The sequence below is a fragment of the Rhineura floridana genome, chromosome 9 (assembly GCF_030035675.1).
Source record: "Rhineura floridana isolate rRhiFlo1 chromosome 9, rRhiFlo1.hap2, whole genome shotgun sequence".
Classification (NCBI taxonomy): Eukaryota; Metazoa; Chordata; class Lepidosauria; order Squamata; family Rhineuridae; genus Rhineura; species Rhineura floridana.
This window is the reverse complement of record NC_084488.1, coordinates 91651887-91669064: the sequence shown is the minus strand read 5'-3', so window position 1 is coordinate 91669064 and position 17178 is coordinate 91651887. Positions and strand designations below refer to the sequence as shown.

General features: G+C 39.8%; 1 protein-coding gene across 1 annotated transcript in view; it reads right to left on the bottom strand.

Moving 5' to 3' along the window:
- The window catches only part of LOC133364551 (collagen alpha-1(XXV) chain-like), a 234213-nt gene that overhangs the window by 69898 nt on the left and 147137 nt on the right, over positions 1 to 17178 (bottom strand). Inside the window, exon 16 of the mRNA XM_061585422.1 lies at positions 13269 to 13313. Coding sequence (XP_061441406.1) covers positions 13269 to 13313 — 45 coding nt within the window. The remainder of the gene's footprint in view (positions 1 to 13268; positions 13314 to 17178) is intronic.

The following is a 17178-nucleotide window of genomic DNA, read 5'->3' as shown; positions in this document are numbered from 1 at the left end:
AAAAATACAAGCAGCGGAATGAGAATGTAAACCAGCCCACCTTTCTCTATATAAATAACAACAGACACAATCCTTTAGGTAAAAGAAAAAGAATGTGTACTCATGACCTAATATGTTTAGAAGAACATAGGCTTTAGCTTAGAAGAAAGAAAATATAGGACTCTCAGTCCATCTTGGTGTTTGGTAATGGATGCTCTCAGAGAGAGAGCATCTTGCCATGGGGCCTCTCTCAAAGGTAGAAGATCAGCAAGTAAGGGAGAATATTCAAAAATCCCCCAGGACAAAGGAGAAGGAAGTCAGGTAACTAAACCCCACCCATTAGGAAGTTACATTAATGGGTACATGGGATATTCCCCAAATATCCCTTAAAGTGACCATGCAATATTTGTTTACTCTAACAAGAACAACGGAAAAATATGAGTGGCGCTGTGACTAATGACGCAGCTGGGTCAAAGTCGAAAGGAAGCCCAGAGGCTGATGTGCACAGATGCAAAAGGAAAGTCCTGAGTTGTATGATGCACACAATAGGAACATGGAATGTGAGAAGCATGAACCAGGGAAAGTTAGAAATCATCAAGCAAGAAACAAAACATATAAACATTACAATACTTGGCATGAGTGAATTGAAATGGTTGGAAATGGGACATTTTCAATCAGGCAAATACAAAATATTTTATGCAGGAAATGAGAAATTAAGAAGAAATGGGGTTGCTTTAATAGTGAGAAGTGATGAAGCAAAAACAATTAAGAGCTATAATGCAAGGTCTGAGAGAATTATATCAATGAGATTTAATGGGAAACCTATTAACATAACTATCATCCAAGTCTACACTCCAATGGCAAATGTAGAAGAAGAGGAATTCACGGAATCATACAATAGTAGAGTTGGAAGGGACCTATAAGGCCATCAAGTCCAACCCCCTGCTCAATGCAGGAATCCAAATCAAAGCATTCCCAACAGATGGCTGTCCAGCTGCCTCCTGAATGCCTCCAGTGTCGGAGAGCCCACTACCTCTCTAGGTAATTGGTTCCATTGTCGTATGGCTCTAACAGTTAGGAAGTTTTTCCTGATGTCCAGTCAAAATCTGGCTTCCTGCAACTTGAGCCCATTATTCTGTGTCCTACACTCTGGGACGATCGAGAAGAGATCCCGGCCCTCCTCTGTGGGACAACCTTTCATGACTTGAAGAGTGCTATCATATCTCCCCTCAGTCTTCTCTTTTAAACATGCCCAGTTCTTTCAGTCTCTCCTCATAGGGCTTGGTTTCCAGTCCTCTGATCATCCTTGCTGCCCTCCTCTGAACCTGTTCCAGTTTGTCTGCATCCTTCTTGAAGTGCGGAGACCAGAACTGGATGTAGTACTCAAGATGAGGCCTAACCAGTGCTGAACAGAGAGGAACTAATACTTCACATGATTTGGAAACTATACTTCTGTTAAGGCAGACTAATATAGCATTTGCCTTTTTTGCAGCCACATTGCACTGTTGGCTCATATTCAGCTTGTGACCAATGACAATTCCAAGATCCTTCTCACATGTCGTATTGCTGAGCCAAGTATCCCCCATCTTATAACTGTGCATTTGGTTTCTGTTCCTAAGTGTAGAACTTTGCATTTATCCCTGTTGAATTTCATTCTGCTGTTTTCAGCCCAATGCTCCAGCCTATCAAGGTCCCTTTGAATTTTGTTTCTGTTTTCCACGGTATTAGCTGTGCCCCCCAATTTTGTATCATATGAAAATTTGATAAGCATGCTCTGTACCTCCTCATCCAAGTCGTTAATAAAAATGTTGAAGAGCACTGGGCCTAGGACCAAGCCCTGTGGTATCCCACTTGTTATTTCTGTCCAGTTTGAGAAGGAACCATTGATAAGCACTCCTTGAGTACGATTCTGAAGCCAACTGTGGATCCATCTAATAGTTGTTCCATCTAGCCCACATTTAGCTAGCTTGCTAATCAGAATATGATGGGGCACTTTGTCAAAAGCTTTGTTGAAGTCAAGGTATATAACATCCACAGCATTCCCACAGTCTGCCAGGGAGGTTACCCGATCAAAAAATGAGATAAGATTAGTTAGGCAAGATTTGTTCTTCATAAATCCATGTTGGCTCCTAGTAATCACTGCATTGTTTTCAAGGTGCTTACAGATTGATTGCTTTATAATCTGCTCCAGAATTTTTCCAGGGATTGATGTTAGGATGACTGGTCTGCAGTTCCCCAGTTCCTCCTTTTTGCCCTTTTTGAAGATAGGGATAACATCCAGTCATCCGGCACTTCACCAGTCCTCCATGATTTCACAAAGATAATAGAGAGCGGTTCTGAGAGTTCTTCAGCCAGTTCCTTCAATACTCTAGGATGCAGTTTATCGGGCCCTGCCGATTTGAACTCGTTCAAAGTGATTAGGTATTCCTTGACCATTTGTCTATCAATCTCAAGTTCCAATCCTGCCCCTTCCATTTCATGTTTCCTGGGAGGGTGAGAGACCCTTTTTTGGGAGAAGACTGAGCCAAAGTAGCAATTGAGCACTTCTGCCTTTTCTTTGTCATCTGTTATCATTTTGGCATCCTCATTGAGTAGCTGTACCACCATTTCTTTTCTCTGTCTTTTACTATGGACATACCTGAAGAAAGCTTTTTTGTTGCTTTTAGCATATCTCGCTAATCTAAACTCATTCTTAGCTTTAGCCTTCCTGATGCCATTTCTGCAATTCTGTGATACCTGTGCCTGTACTCTTCTTTTGTGGCCTGGCCTTCCTTTCACTTCCTGTATGTTCCTTTTTTGTTTTCAGGTCATCTCTAAGCTTTTTCTGAAGCCACATTGGCTTCTTCTGCTGTTTTCCCCCTCTTTCCTTGTTGGAATTGCTCGCCATTGCGCTTTTAGAGTTTCCTTGTTTAGAAACTCCCACCCATCTTGGACTCCTTTTCTCATTAGGGTGGCTTGCCATGGAACCTTACTTACAATTGTTCTGAGTTTATTAAAACCAGCTTTCCTGAAGTCCAGGGTGTGCGTATGGCTACTCTCAGCTTTTGCTTCTGTTAAAATCAAGAATTCAAGTATGGTGTGGTCACTGTCCCCCAGAGTTCCCGTAACTGCCACTTCATCCACCAAATCATCTCTATTGGTTAGAATCAAGTCCAGGATAGCTGATCCTCTGGTTGCTTCCGCCACTTTCTGTAGGAGGAAGTTATCTCCAACACAAGTCAGAAATTTCTTGGAGGGGCCGCGTTTGGCAGAATTTGTCTCCCAACAGATATCGGGATAATTGAAGTCCCCCATTACTACTACATCATGCCTCCTCGAAACATTGGCAATTTCTTTTCAAAAGTTACATTCTTGTGTTCTCCTTGACTGGGTGGTCAGTAGTAAGCTCCAAGTACCACATTCCTTTTATTATTTGCCGCATTAATTTTAATCCAGATACCCTCAGTGGAGCTACCAAGCTCATCTTCCTGTATTTCTGTGCAGGGATATATATTTTAACATATAGTGCAACTCCACCTCCCTTTTTATTTCTTCTGTTCTATTTGAACAAGTTATATACTTCAATTGCTGTACTCCAGTCTTGGGAGTCATCCCACTAAGTTTCAGTTATAACTATAAATTGGAGAGATTTAATGCAAAAGCACAGGAAGAAACTGATCACACACCAAAACAAGATGTGCTCATAATCATGGGGGACTGAAATGCAAAAGTAGGGAACAGAGAAGAACTAGGAATTGTGGGGAAATGTGGCTAAGGAGATAGAAATGAAGCAAGATAAAGACTTATTGAATTCTGTGAAGCCAATAATCTGTTTCTTGCAAACACATTTTTGAGCAACCAAAAAGATAACTGTACATGTGGACATCACCAAATGCTCAATATAGGAATCAAATTGATTATATAATTGGTAGCAGAAAATGGAGAAGTTCCATACTTTCTGCAAAAACAAGACCAGGAGCAGACTGCGGTACAGATCATGAACTGGTCATATCAAAAATCAGAGTAAAGCTAAAGAAGAAAAACAAATGAATCATAATGCCAAAATACAATTGAAATAACATCCCAGAAGGATATAAAAATCAAATAACGAACAGATTTGAGGCTTTAAACTTAGTTGACAGAGAACCAGAAGAACTATGGAATGAAGTCAGAGACATTATCAGGGAAGAATGCAAAAAGACAATACCTCTAGTTAAAAAGAGAGAAAGACCTCAATGGATGACTGAAGAAACTCTTAAAATTGTTAAAGAAAGAAAGAAAGCAAAAGCAAAAGGAGATAGAAACACCGTCAGAACCCTAAATGCAACTCTACAACGACTAGTACGTAGGGACAAAGAAAACTATTACAATAGTTATTGTATAGAAACAGAAGAGGACAACAAAAAGGGTAGAACAAGAGCCTATTCCAAAAGATTAGAGAAATTAAAGGGAAATTTAAACCAAGACTAGGGATGTTGAATAATTAACTGGGGAACACACTGACTGAGCGAGATGAAATAAAAGGAAGATGGAAGCAATACACCGAAGAACTGTATAAAAGAGATGCAAGGATGACAGATTCATTCACAGAGGAGCCGTATGATGAAGAACCAGAAATTTTAGAATGTGAGGTGAAAGCTGCTCTTAAAATACTTGGAAGAAACAAATCACCAGGAATAGATAGCATACCAATAGAGTTTTTACAAGTTACTGAGACTGAATCTGTCCAAAGTTTGACAAAATTTGTCAACAAATATGGAAAACTAAACAATGGCCCACAGACTGGAAGCGTTCCATATACATCCCAATTCCAAAGAAAGGAGATCCCAGGGAATGCAGTAATTATCAAACTATTAATATCCTATGCAAGTAAAGTAATGCTCAAAATTCTACAACAAAGGCTCTTACCATATATGGAGCAAAAAATGCCAGATGTCCAAGCTGGATTTAGAAAGGGAACAGCCACCAGAGATCATATTGATAACATACGTTGGATAATGGAACAGACCAAGGAATTTCAGAAGGAAATCACCCTGTGCTTTATAGATTACAGCAAAGCCTTTGATTGTGTAGATCATTAAAAACTATAGAATGCTTTAAATGAAATGGGGGTGCCACAGCATCTGATTGTCCTGAGGTGCAACCTATACTCTGGACAAGAGGCTACTGTAAGGACAGAATATGGAGAAACTGATTGGTTCCAATCTGAAAAAGTGTGAGACAGGGATGTATTTTATCACCCTGTTAGTTTAATCTATACGCAGAATATATCATACAGAGAGCAGGATTGGACCAAGATGAAGGAGGTGTGAAAATTGGAAGGAGAAATATCAATAATTTAAGATATGGAGACAATACCATACTACTAGCAGAAAGCAGTAATGATTTGAAACGAATGCTGATGAAAGTTAAAGAGGAAAGCACAAAAGCAGGATTACAGCTGAACGGCAAGACTAAAGTAATGACCAGAGAAGATTGTTTTGTAACTTTAAAGTTGACAATGAGGACATTGAACTTGTCAAGGGTTATCAATACTCTGGCACAGTCCTTAACCAAAAAGGGAGACAATAGTCAAGAAATTAAAGAAGGCTAGGACTGGGGAGGGCAGCTATGAGAGAACTAGGAAAGGTCCTCAAATGCAAAGATGTATCACTGAGCACTAAAGTCAGGATCATTCAGACCATGGTATTTCCGATCTCTATGTATTGATGTGAAAGTTGGACAGTGAAAAAAGTGGGTAAGAGAAAAATAAACTCATTCGAAATGTGTTGGAGGAGAGCTTTGTGCATACCATGGACTGCAAAAAAGGCAAATAACTGGGTGTTAGAACAGATTAAACAAGAACTATCACTAGAAGCTAAAATGATGAAACTGAGGTTATCATACTTTGGGCACATAATGAGAAGACATGATTAACTAGAAAAGACAATAATGCTTGGAAAAACAGAAGGAAGTAGAAAAAGAGGAAGGCCAAACAAGAGATGGATTGATTCCATAAAGGAAGCACAGACCTGAACTTACAAGATCTGAACAGGGTGGTTCACGACAGATACTATTGGAGGTCACTGAGTCATAGGGTCGCCATAAGTCGTGATCGACTTGTAGGCACATAACAACAACAACATGCACCAATGAAAACAGTAACTGGCTTTTCATTTGAGGAAAAGGCATTCTCCTGTAATGGAGGCATATAATGAAAACATTGATAGAAGTCAGTCCAGCAATCTATTCGACAACTCCAAACTTCTTTAGTACACAAAAAGTCAAGCTAAGACATGGGCAGCTGTCCTGCTATGTTACTTGACCTAATTATCATTTTAGGAGGCAGAAATAAGAACTGATCTCCTGATCAAACTTATTTTAATAAGCACAGTAAGCATCTGAAATAGTCTTTAAAAAAATCAACAGAATGCTTTGAGGCTACAGATACCGCCCAAAATGTTCTCACACCACCACCACATGCTCAAAAATCACACCAATGTGCTTCATATCAATTCATCGTCAAAAACCCAGCCCGTAGCTCCAGATACGCCACCACTGAAATGTATTTTACATGTATTAATATTTTGGCATGTCGAAGCCTCTTAAATACATTTTAATAAACAAGAGGCTGAGTACTTCCTTCCTTTCTTAACTTACAGGAAATCTCTGTCTATCCTTTGTCATTGTCAGGCCACGAGTACTGCCAAAATGTCCCAGTCAGCTGTCACATACCCTTTCTCAAGTGACCATAACACAAAGAAAGACCTAACTCTTGTCAAATACAGTAGAAGAATACTACTGGCTATACACCTTGATCTAGAAATAATCCCTATGAACAGGGCTTCTCGAATGATTTATTTGTGCAGATATAATCTCTAACAGCCCCCAGGAAAGCACTTTATAAGCCTGCTGCTAACAGAATTCTGGCACTCACTAACACTTGCTTTAAGAACAGTACATGTGAATGCATTTGTAGGCAAACTGTGCAATGCCAGGATCAGCTCTTTGGCTTTAAACTTGATCAGATATTTGGAACAAAGCCCACATTGGCTATTGTTCCTGGATGTTAAGACACATCATCTCCTATTACCAATTTTCTGACATAACTAGAGTTGCCAATTTTGAAATGAGCCCAGAAACAAGCCAGTAGCCAGAAAAGATCTTTGAGCTCTTGGCTAAGCCTGGGCTTGGATCTGAGTGCTCCATGAAGGAGATACAGATGGAGATTTAAGTGCAACCCCAATAGCTGCCAAGGTCAAGCTGTCATACTGCTTTGACACCAGCTGTACCACCTTGGGGAAGGGCTATAGATCAGTAGCAGAGCACAAGCCTTGCATGCAGAAGGCCTTAATTTCAATCCCTAGCAACTCCAGGTAAGGCTGAAAATGACCCCTGTCTAAACCCTGGAGAGCCACTGCTGGTCAGCAAACAATAGTAAGCTAGATAGACCAATGAATTTACTTGCCGTAAGACAGCTTTCTATATTCCTTGACTCAACAGAATCATGGTAACGAGGACTATGGAGGAAACAATACACATGCACCTTGAAGTCCTTCACATTGAAAATTCTGTGCTGGAGGGCAGCTCAGCAACTTGCTTCCTAAGAATGTGGAACATAATTCCAGCATCCCCACCTGAAAAAATTCTGCTGCTGGCTTATGTGACCTTTCACCAAAAAGAGGGGGGTTTTTTATATAAAAAAAATGATGTCATTTTATTCTCCTGGTTAGCTGGCAATTCTCGACATTCCATTGTTTTACTGATTCATCATCAATATTGAGATGCAAATGCTATACCATCATACCCTCTTTCTATGTTTACCTACAATATTGGCTGAAATACAGACGGTCTCCTTCTGGGAGCAAGGGCGGGTTATACATTTAATAAACAAAAAAAACTGTGTGGATGTCTGCATAGAGTTAATATGAGTCAGAAAAGTAGGATCCAAATAAGCTTAATTTTAAAAGGCAAGATGGAATTTCCATACAAAGCAAAGTATATTTAGCCATCACAGATTGTTTCCTTAATACCTCTACCATTTTGTCAAAACTATCATCAGCTTTGTCAACCAAAACATCTTTATTTATAACATGTCTGGTTGCTTGCAAAAAAGCCACTTTGGCTTCTCTTTACAGCCTCCTTTCAGGTTTATTCAGGAAGGAAGTGCAGAAACTTTGAAAGTTCTTTTACATGACCGTACCATGCATATTCTATAAACATTACTTCTTTTCAGTCTTGTATTGTCATCAACTACTCCACTGAGATAGCAGAAAGCAAATGAAATTCTACCAAGATTAGTGTTGTTAATGGCGTGTGAAACAAAGTAAACAAGTAGCTCCATTTCAGTAAGGCATACCAATGCCTCTGCAATGCAGAGGCAAATGAAAAGCAAAAAAAAGACCCATTCTGTTTTCATCTGGGTCCTTATGGACTCAAAACCAGAGCTTGGAAAAGTTACTTTTTTTGAACTACAACTCCCATCAGCCCCAGCCAGCATGGCCACCGGATTGGGCTGATGAGAGTTGTAGTTCAAAAAAAGTAACTTTTCCAAGCTCTGCTCAAAACTCATAGGAGACTTTTTCTTAAATAGCCAACTATATGGGAATATGTGATTAGGTACTTTCTTAAAGTGGAGGTGAATGCATTGTTGGGGTGGGGGATTCACTTTCTTCCCCAAGCACTGAAATGCACCATGTTGATGGTTCACTGGAGCTAGTCTTTAGATGGCTAACAGCTTCACCTTTGGCCACATTCTCTCTGAAGCCTGTGACAGTCATGAATAATATTCAGTTTCTGGTCTCATCTCTTTTCTTAGCAAAGCCAAAGCCAGCTTGGCGAAGAAGGTGCTTAGGAATTGCTGAGCCATGCACATTCATAGTGGCATGCATCAAGCAGCTGCTGGGCAGGACTCTGCTGTCACATATTGTTTCAAAACTATTTCACCTTGTCTTGCCCAGTCTATGGTGCACACAAGGTAGAGGTAGCCAATGCGGTGCCCCCCAGGGGTTGTATCTAACACTGCCCAATGGGACTTTCCCTTCCTCTCATTTCCCTGTGCACCCTCAAAATCTGCTCCAGAGGGTACTCCAAACCCAGATGTTTTGCATAATAACTCCCATAATCTCTGACTGTACTGGCTGGGGTCCCAAAATCTGGAGAACCCCTGTTGGCTATCCCTGCTTTAAGATATCTGTGCTAAGACAGCAGATAAATGGCTAAACCAGATGCAATGTTATGCATGCAATTAAACAAGTGTGTGATTTTATTTTATTTTAAATAGCAGCCATGGGCAACCCATTCCAGATCACTGGCTCCAATCTGGATTATGCTCCATAGCTAGTATATGCATTGAGAGGGAATCTCCCACTGGCACCAGTAGGAAGGAACAAACCCTATCAGGACCATGGTGGCAGCAAAATTGTTAAAGGGCACCTCTGCCTGACTGAGATCCCAATCAGCCCCCTGTTCCCTACCATTTAATGACCAAGCATTCATGTAATTGCTAATTGTGTCAAAAACATCACAAGTAGTTTGGCACAATGTCATGAAATCCACAATGCTCTCATAATTTATTTTTGATCACCAGACGAATTAAGATGCTTTTTATCCTTAAAACACAACCATTTTTAAAAGCCTAAATAAGGATCTACTTATTCAGCCTTGTTAAGAAAAATCTGATCTACCGTATAGAAAAATTAAATCCTTAAAAGTGAAGTGTCAAAAAAAAAGAAAAAAAAAAAGAGCAAAGCAAAGTAAAACAAACTAGAGAAGGAGGCCTCTGGTACTGCTTTAAGGATTGCCACTTTCATCCTGCTTCTTAGTAGGATCATGCCTGATTTTATTTTAGTAGATTTTTTTTTGTCCCTTACATGGGGGAGAAAGTCCACACCTAGTGTGTGTTTAAGCAAAGTCTACATCCTAGTCCTAGACACATTCAACTTAAATCATTTGACTTAAATTAGTGAGAAGGAACTCCAAATAATTATCTCAGTCCCAAGATCTGTGTACAACAGATGTCTAAGGTGCTGTGGTTCTCAAACTAGGGCTCTGAAGTCAAGCTCAAGCTTCTTATTCCTTGTATTGTCAGCTGAAAGAAGTAGTTGCCACATCAGATCAGCCACATGCTCTGTTTTACAGCCAAAATAGACTTGTGGAGCAATCATGTGTATGCTAAACTCATTTTTGCATGTTTACATATAAAGCAGTGGAGGGGGGGTCACCTCTTTACACAAAATCGAGATATGCATCTCACTTCACTGCATTTTGCTGGGAAGCACCAGGTTGTTGCAAGACCACCTGACAATACCTGTTTGTTTCCTGTTTCTGCCTTGCCTTAACCTACCGTATGTACTAACTGGGAAGGTGCACCAGTTCAGTGACAGAGCACATGCTGTGCCCATATAAGGCTGCAGGCTCAATCCCCATCACATCCATATATAAAATCACAGAAAGAAAGTCTGGGAAAGCCCAGTGCATAGGATGTTGGAGAACTGGTTACAGTTCTGAGCTAAAAAAACCCAGCACTCAGTTAGATATACTAATGGCCTGACAGTATAAGGTATATATCAGGCTTTGATCCAGTGCATGCCTGCTTGATCTATCTTTTGTCTATACATTTGTCTGCCATTACCTGTAATCACAGCAGTTTTGTTCCTTGACTGTTATGATCCTACTATGATATAAGAACTGGCTGCATTTCAGACCTGACATGATGCAATATATTGTGACATGAACCAGGGACTTTCTGCAGATTCATCCCCTGGCAGCAACTCCCAACTGGCTTATATGTGAGAGCTAACAAACAAGGCTGATCTGATCATAAGATAAGGCTCTGTTATAAAAAAAAGGTAGAAAGCTTAGAGAACATGATTTAAAGCTGGATTTAAAAAAAATTATCCAAAGTATGCTGCCTCTAGGCCATAACATTGATTCCAGCCATTTCTGGTAAAGGGAAGGGTAAACACTGTGGTACAGGGCATGCACACTATGAATAAATGCAAGTTCTGCTTTCTGCAAGAATACTCAACTCAACCATTCTCACTAAATCAACCTGCATCATCCAGATTTAAGTAACCCACAAGCTGGAGGAAACAAGATGCATCATACTGAACCAAGAGATCTCTAAAATGTGATGGGGAGAATGTACAGAAAATGGCAGGCAAATGCTTCCCAGGTAAATTTTTTCTCAGCTGTTTAGCAGAAATCTAATAAACCCAAATACCCATATTTTCTCTAGCTATAATTTAATTCATATGTATCTATGAAGTAAAATACAGTTTGCATTATACAAGCATTGATAACCACTGGTATTCCCCAACCACCCAATCCAAATATTGTTAAATCATGTAAAGAGTTAAGTCCTATGCATGTGTGGCTTGTCCCATTTGTAGATTTACATACCTGGCTGCCATTCCACATCCATCTTCTCTCAACCCTAGACTGTTTTGGAACTTACACTAGCCAACATCCTCTCCCAAATGTGCCTTGGCTTGCTTTGCACTGGAGAGCTGGCTGCTATTAAGAGACAGCCTTCATGTCTTGAATTTCAAGAGAAATCCCCCTCCCCAGCAGTAATCAGTGTGTATATATTATATGTATATATGGAATATCACTTCCTGGGTATTGGAATGTAGACAAAGCCAAAGGCAAGGTACAAGGAGTCTTGTTTAAAGAGCACCATGGGATTTCACATCAATGAGTCGATATTCTCTTTGCATGCTCTGCTTGTTTCCTGAATAAAACAGTGGAGCACATTCTGACACCAGTAACATTTCTAACTATTCCAAAACAGCAACAGCAAAGCTTTATTCTGGGTCACAGGAGGCTTCATAACTTACTGCATTTCTATTCTTTTCTGAATAACCAGTTGTAAATGCAGGAGAGCAGGAGCCAATGGGGTGCCCTCCATATGTTGTTGGATTACAATTCATATCATACCTGATTACTGGCCAAAGTGGCTGGGGCTGATGGGAGATGTAGTCCGACAACATCTGGAGGGCATCACATTGACTATGACTGATGTAGGGGACCACAAAAGGGAATGGGGAAGAGGGAAATATATAAACAAGATGTATTCCAATAATATCACAAGAAGAAGAATGTTCTTGCTGACTGTAATGAATTAATAAAAAATACTGCTAGACTCTTCAGACATTTTTTCATGTGACCCTTATGACAATAAGGCTGCAATCCTATGCACACTTATTTGGAAGTAAGCTCCACTGAACATAATGGGCTTATATTCATGTAAACATGCATAGGATTAAACTATTGTTAGAAATGGATAATTTACGGTACCATATTAACTAACTGATAGTTATGGGCAGATCAAATGATCTTTTCTAGTTAGCTCTCCTGCTTGTGTTAGGCAGTGAGAGCATGCATTCCTCCTTTCCCATCTGACATGCATGCCTTTCCTGCCTCTGATGTCATGTCCATGTATACAAACCAATCCTTGTAAACCCAGGTCATGTGATTGATATCCCATCTGAAATCTGGGAAATGACTTTGCAATCTGGGTCCCTGCACATTAGATTTTAAGCATGTGCCTTTTCAAATGACATGTAGACATCTCATAGCATTGGATTAGCAGGTGCATCAGATGGGTGGGGAGAAAAGATGTACTTTCATCCCCCCCCCAAACACAAGCAAGTAATCCAGATAAGAGTATAATTCGATCTGGTCCACTGAATATAGGGAGTGCTGGAAACATTTAATAACCCCTTCACAAACCCTCCTTATCTTACATGTAAGATAGAGATTGTACACTTATTTAAGAGGGAAATGTTTCAAGGACATTTATAAGTGTTCTCTTACAAATTGGTACATAAAATTATAGCACACTGAGGCCATGAAGCAGTTGACCTATATCTAGGTGATCAGCACTTGAGAGAAACCAGAGACATTTTAGACCTGATATGACTTTCATTACATATGTGAACAATATACAGAGGATGAAAGAGGACCTTCATGACATTGTTAATTTTGGAACAATCTGTAAGTCTTCCTCTCTTTCCTGGATTGGACAACTTTCTTTATTCTTCTGGTTATCCTTGAGAAGCAGTACTTAAGACAGTGTAATTTTGCTGTTTGGGTGCTGCTTGAAACAATATAATCTAGGTTAGCCCATTGACTACATGAGATTACTGCTATTGTCTGTTAATATATTTATCGTTCTCCATAATCACTTAAAAAAAATGGAAATAAAATTTTAAAAATCCCTATTCACATGTTTGTCACCCTTCCCACATTTATTTCACAGACACAGCTTTATTACATGGACTACATCACTACATTTACATTTACATGGACTACATCACTACATTTACCTTAATCCCAGGTAACCCAGGAAGTCCAGGGAGTCCAGGTTCACCCTAAAAAATAAAATAATACACTGTTGCAGGAGAATATTAAATAGGAGAATATTAAATAGTAGGCAGGAAATAGCTACATAGGCATTTAAGTAAAACCTATAAACATGATGAGTAATGTATACATTGTTTAAAAAGCTGAGTCTGGTATTAAATTCTATGGACCATATTACCCAATCCTTGGAATTCATCCATGGAGTAGGCTTTGAGCTTTTGAATAAAAGGTGCTCCTGATATATATCCCTCTAATAGTTCAACAAAATCTAGGATCTCCTGGCTCACCTTCTACATCCTTTAAGGCAGGGAGTAGGCATCAACGGGTAGCATTGGGGGATGAGGTTTCAGACCCTTGGCCTCCCAACTGTGGAGTGCCACAGGGTTCTATCCTCTCACCCATGCTATTCAACATCTATATGAAACCGCTGGGAGCCATCATCAGGAGTTTTGGGCTGCAGTGTCACCAATACGCGGATGACACTCAGCTCTATCTCTCATTTAAGTCCTCACCAGAGTTGGCTGTGAATACCTTGTCCAAATGCCTGGAGTCCGTAAGTGGATGGATGGGAGAGAACAGACTGAAGCTAAATCCCGACAAGACCGAGGTGTTGCTCATGGGTGATAAGAGAAGGTTGGGAGATTTAAACTTGGTGCTTAATGGGGTGAAATTACACCTGAAGGACCAGGTCCGCAGCCTGGGGGTCATTCTTGACTCCCAGCTGTCCATGGAGGCTCAGGTCTCGGCAGTGAGCCGGGCAGCTTGGTATCAACTACATCTGATACAGAGGCTGCGACCCTACCTTCCTGTACATCTGCTCCCACAAGTGATACATGCCCTGGTCTCCTCTCGTTTAGACTACTGTAATGCACTCTACGTGGGGTTACCCTTGAAAACGGTCCGGAAATTGCAGCTGGTGCAGAATGCGGCGGCACGCTTGATAAAGCAGAGCCGTCGCCGGGATCATATCACCCCAATGTTGGTAGATCTACACTGGTTACCAGTAGTTTACCGGGCCCAATTCAAGGTGTTGGTACTGACCTTTAAAACCCTATACGGTTTTGAGACTTCCGGGAAGGGTGACTTAGCCTGTGCCTGCTTTTGAGACGGGCTCCTGCCTCAAAAGAAGCTTATTCAGATATATCAGTCAGATTTTTTTTTTTTTTGACTGATTAAACTTCTCCCGGGTAGGGAGAAACGAAGAGATTAACCTCAAAGCCTATTTTTGTTGGGACGACCAGATCTCATTAATTTATGGGACGAGGTCCAGCCGACGAAGGTGGGACGGATTTTCAACAACAAGCTCTATCTGATAAAGCGAACGTTCATCTTATCTTCTAAGAGAGAACGCACTAACAGGCAAGCACCCTTCTTTCTATATTTTTCTTTTACTTGACTTAAATTGTTGCTGTTTAAAAGAGATTTGCCAGATTGATCGGTTTTTGACATCTCACTGGGGAGCCATAACTTCTCTCTGCTACTCACTAATTAATAGCTTATCTCTGTTTTTGTTGCAAAAAGCTGTCCTGGATTTGCATTCTAAAGATATACACAGAAGAGGGATTTCTATTCCAGATTTTTATTTTGAAGAATATTATATTGTCTGAGACTACTCTCTTTTTGGTCTATTTTATTTTGACGAATCTGTTTCCTGACGACCGCCATTAATTGTTTCGATCCTGGGAACTGCATTTTGTTTACTTAAGCATGGAGAGATAAGGCTGTCTGCTCTGTTTATACTGTGATGTCACCAAGTTTGGAGTATTAACCCAATTGTTGCTGAAATAAGAAGTGGTTTTCCTATATTTTTCTTTTAAAATGGCAATTAAGAAAGTGGCTGAGAATCTGGAAATAACTATGTTTCAGAAAATAATGGATGAGATTGAGATAACGAAACAAAACCTGCGACAGGGTTGTAAGGAGCTGAAAATTGAATTGAGTAAAATGAAGCAGGAGATTAAAGATATAGGGGTCCCTGTGAGAGAGGTGACCCTGGAAGGGGTCCCTGTGAGAGAGGAGACCCCGGAGATTGGAACAAACGTGGAACAGGAAAAAGATTTGGAGTCTATGGACTTTAGAAACAAAATCTATTGTTTGGAGACACAGGAGATTAAAGACATAGGGGTCCTTGTGAGAGAGGAGACCCTGGAGACTGGAACAGGGGTCCCTGTGAGAGAGGAGACCCTGGAGACTGGAACAGGGGTCCCTGTGAGAGAGGAGATCCCGGAGATTGGAACAAACGTGGAACAGGAACAAGATTTGGAGTCTATGGACTTTAGAAATAAAATCTATTGTTTGGAACTCAATGTTATCTCTGAAGAAATTAATGAAGATTCTAGAGATAAAGTTATCAATGGCATGGATAATCTTCTGGACTGGATTGATGTGATGGAGCCCAATATAGAGAAAATCTATGGAATTAACTGCAGCCATGTGACAATGGAAAAACTTTCAAGAGATGACCCAGTGTATTTTGAAAAAAAGAACAGAGATATGATTTTACAGCAGTATTTCAGCAACCTATTCAGAATGGATGGCAAGAAAATATTTGGGATAGAGGTAATTCCCATCAGACTCTTACTATATGACTATGGCTTTGACAGCAAGATTATTATGGAATACTGATAATGGAAGATTGGATACTGAAATTACTGGACTTAACAAGACTACTGAAGATGGAAGATGGAAAATGGAACTAATAGGGATAATAGAACAATGGCTACTGAAATTACTGAACCTAACAGATTCTGATGTGATGGATTAATTGAAATGTTTATTTTGACTATGGTTTTGACAATAAGATTATCATAATTAGTAATGAGATGGATTAATCGATATGCTTATCTGGAAAAAAAAATTGATAGATATATTTCTTAAAGAATTGAAACCTCTCTTTGACTTTTTGTGGAAAGAATAAAGTAATGTTTATGAGATTTGATGATTAAGTAAGATAACTACTGGAGGAAAGTGATTTTATAATATGACTTAAGAGACAGGATTGTTATATATTATAGACTTATAACTGATTTGATCTTTGACAAATGGGAAGTCAATATTTTACTCTTTATTTTTTATTTTTGTTTTTTTTTCTTTTTTTTTTTTTGTTTAACTATTTTTGATTTTGTTTTTTGTCTTTGAATGTTTCATGATTTCGTCTTGTATGTTTTATGAAAATCTGAATAAAAATTATTGAAAAAAAAAAAAAAAAAAAAAAAACCCTATACGGTTTTGGCCCAGTTTATCTGAAGGAACGCCTCCAGTATCACCAATTATGCCGCCAAACAAGATCAGCCTCACAAGACCTTCTCTTGGTCCCACCAGTGAAAACAGCTAGGCTGGTGTGGACCAGAGAGAGGGCATTTTCGATTGTGGCCCCCACCCTCTGGAACTCGCTTCCTTTTGACCTTCGACATGCCTCCTCCCTGATGGGTTTTCGCCGAGCCTTAAAGACCTGGCTATTCAGGCAGGCCTATGGGATTTCTGGGGTGGACGAGTTTTATGGTATATTAATTGAAAGATGGTTTTAGATAAATTGATGTTGCTGTTGTGATTTGTTGATGTATATTGTTTTATTGTATTTGAACTGCTGTACGTCGCCCAGAGTGTCCGTTGACTCGGACAGATGGGCGACTAACAAATAAAATTTTATTATTATTATTATTATTATTATATTCCTGATATTGCTGAACTACAACTCCCATCAGCCCCAGCAAGCACGGCCAATGGCCAGGGATGATGCGAGTTGTTCTTCAGCAACATCTGGAGGGAAAAGATTCCCCACATCTGCTTTAAAGTGAACCACACAAGAAGATTTCAGTGCCAAGGCCTGCTTCTGATTTCACCACAACTACAATCCTGGGGGTAAAGCATAAT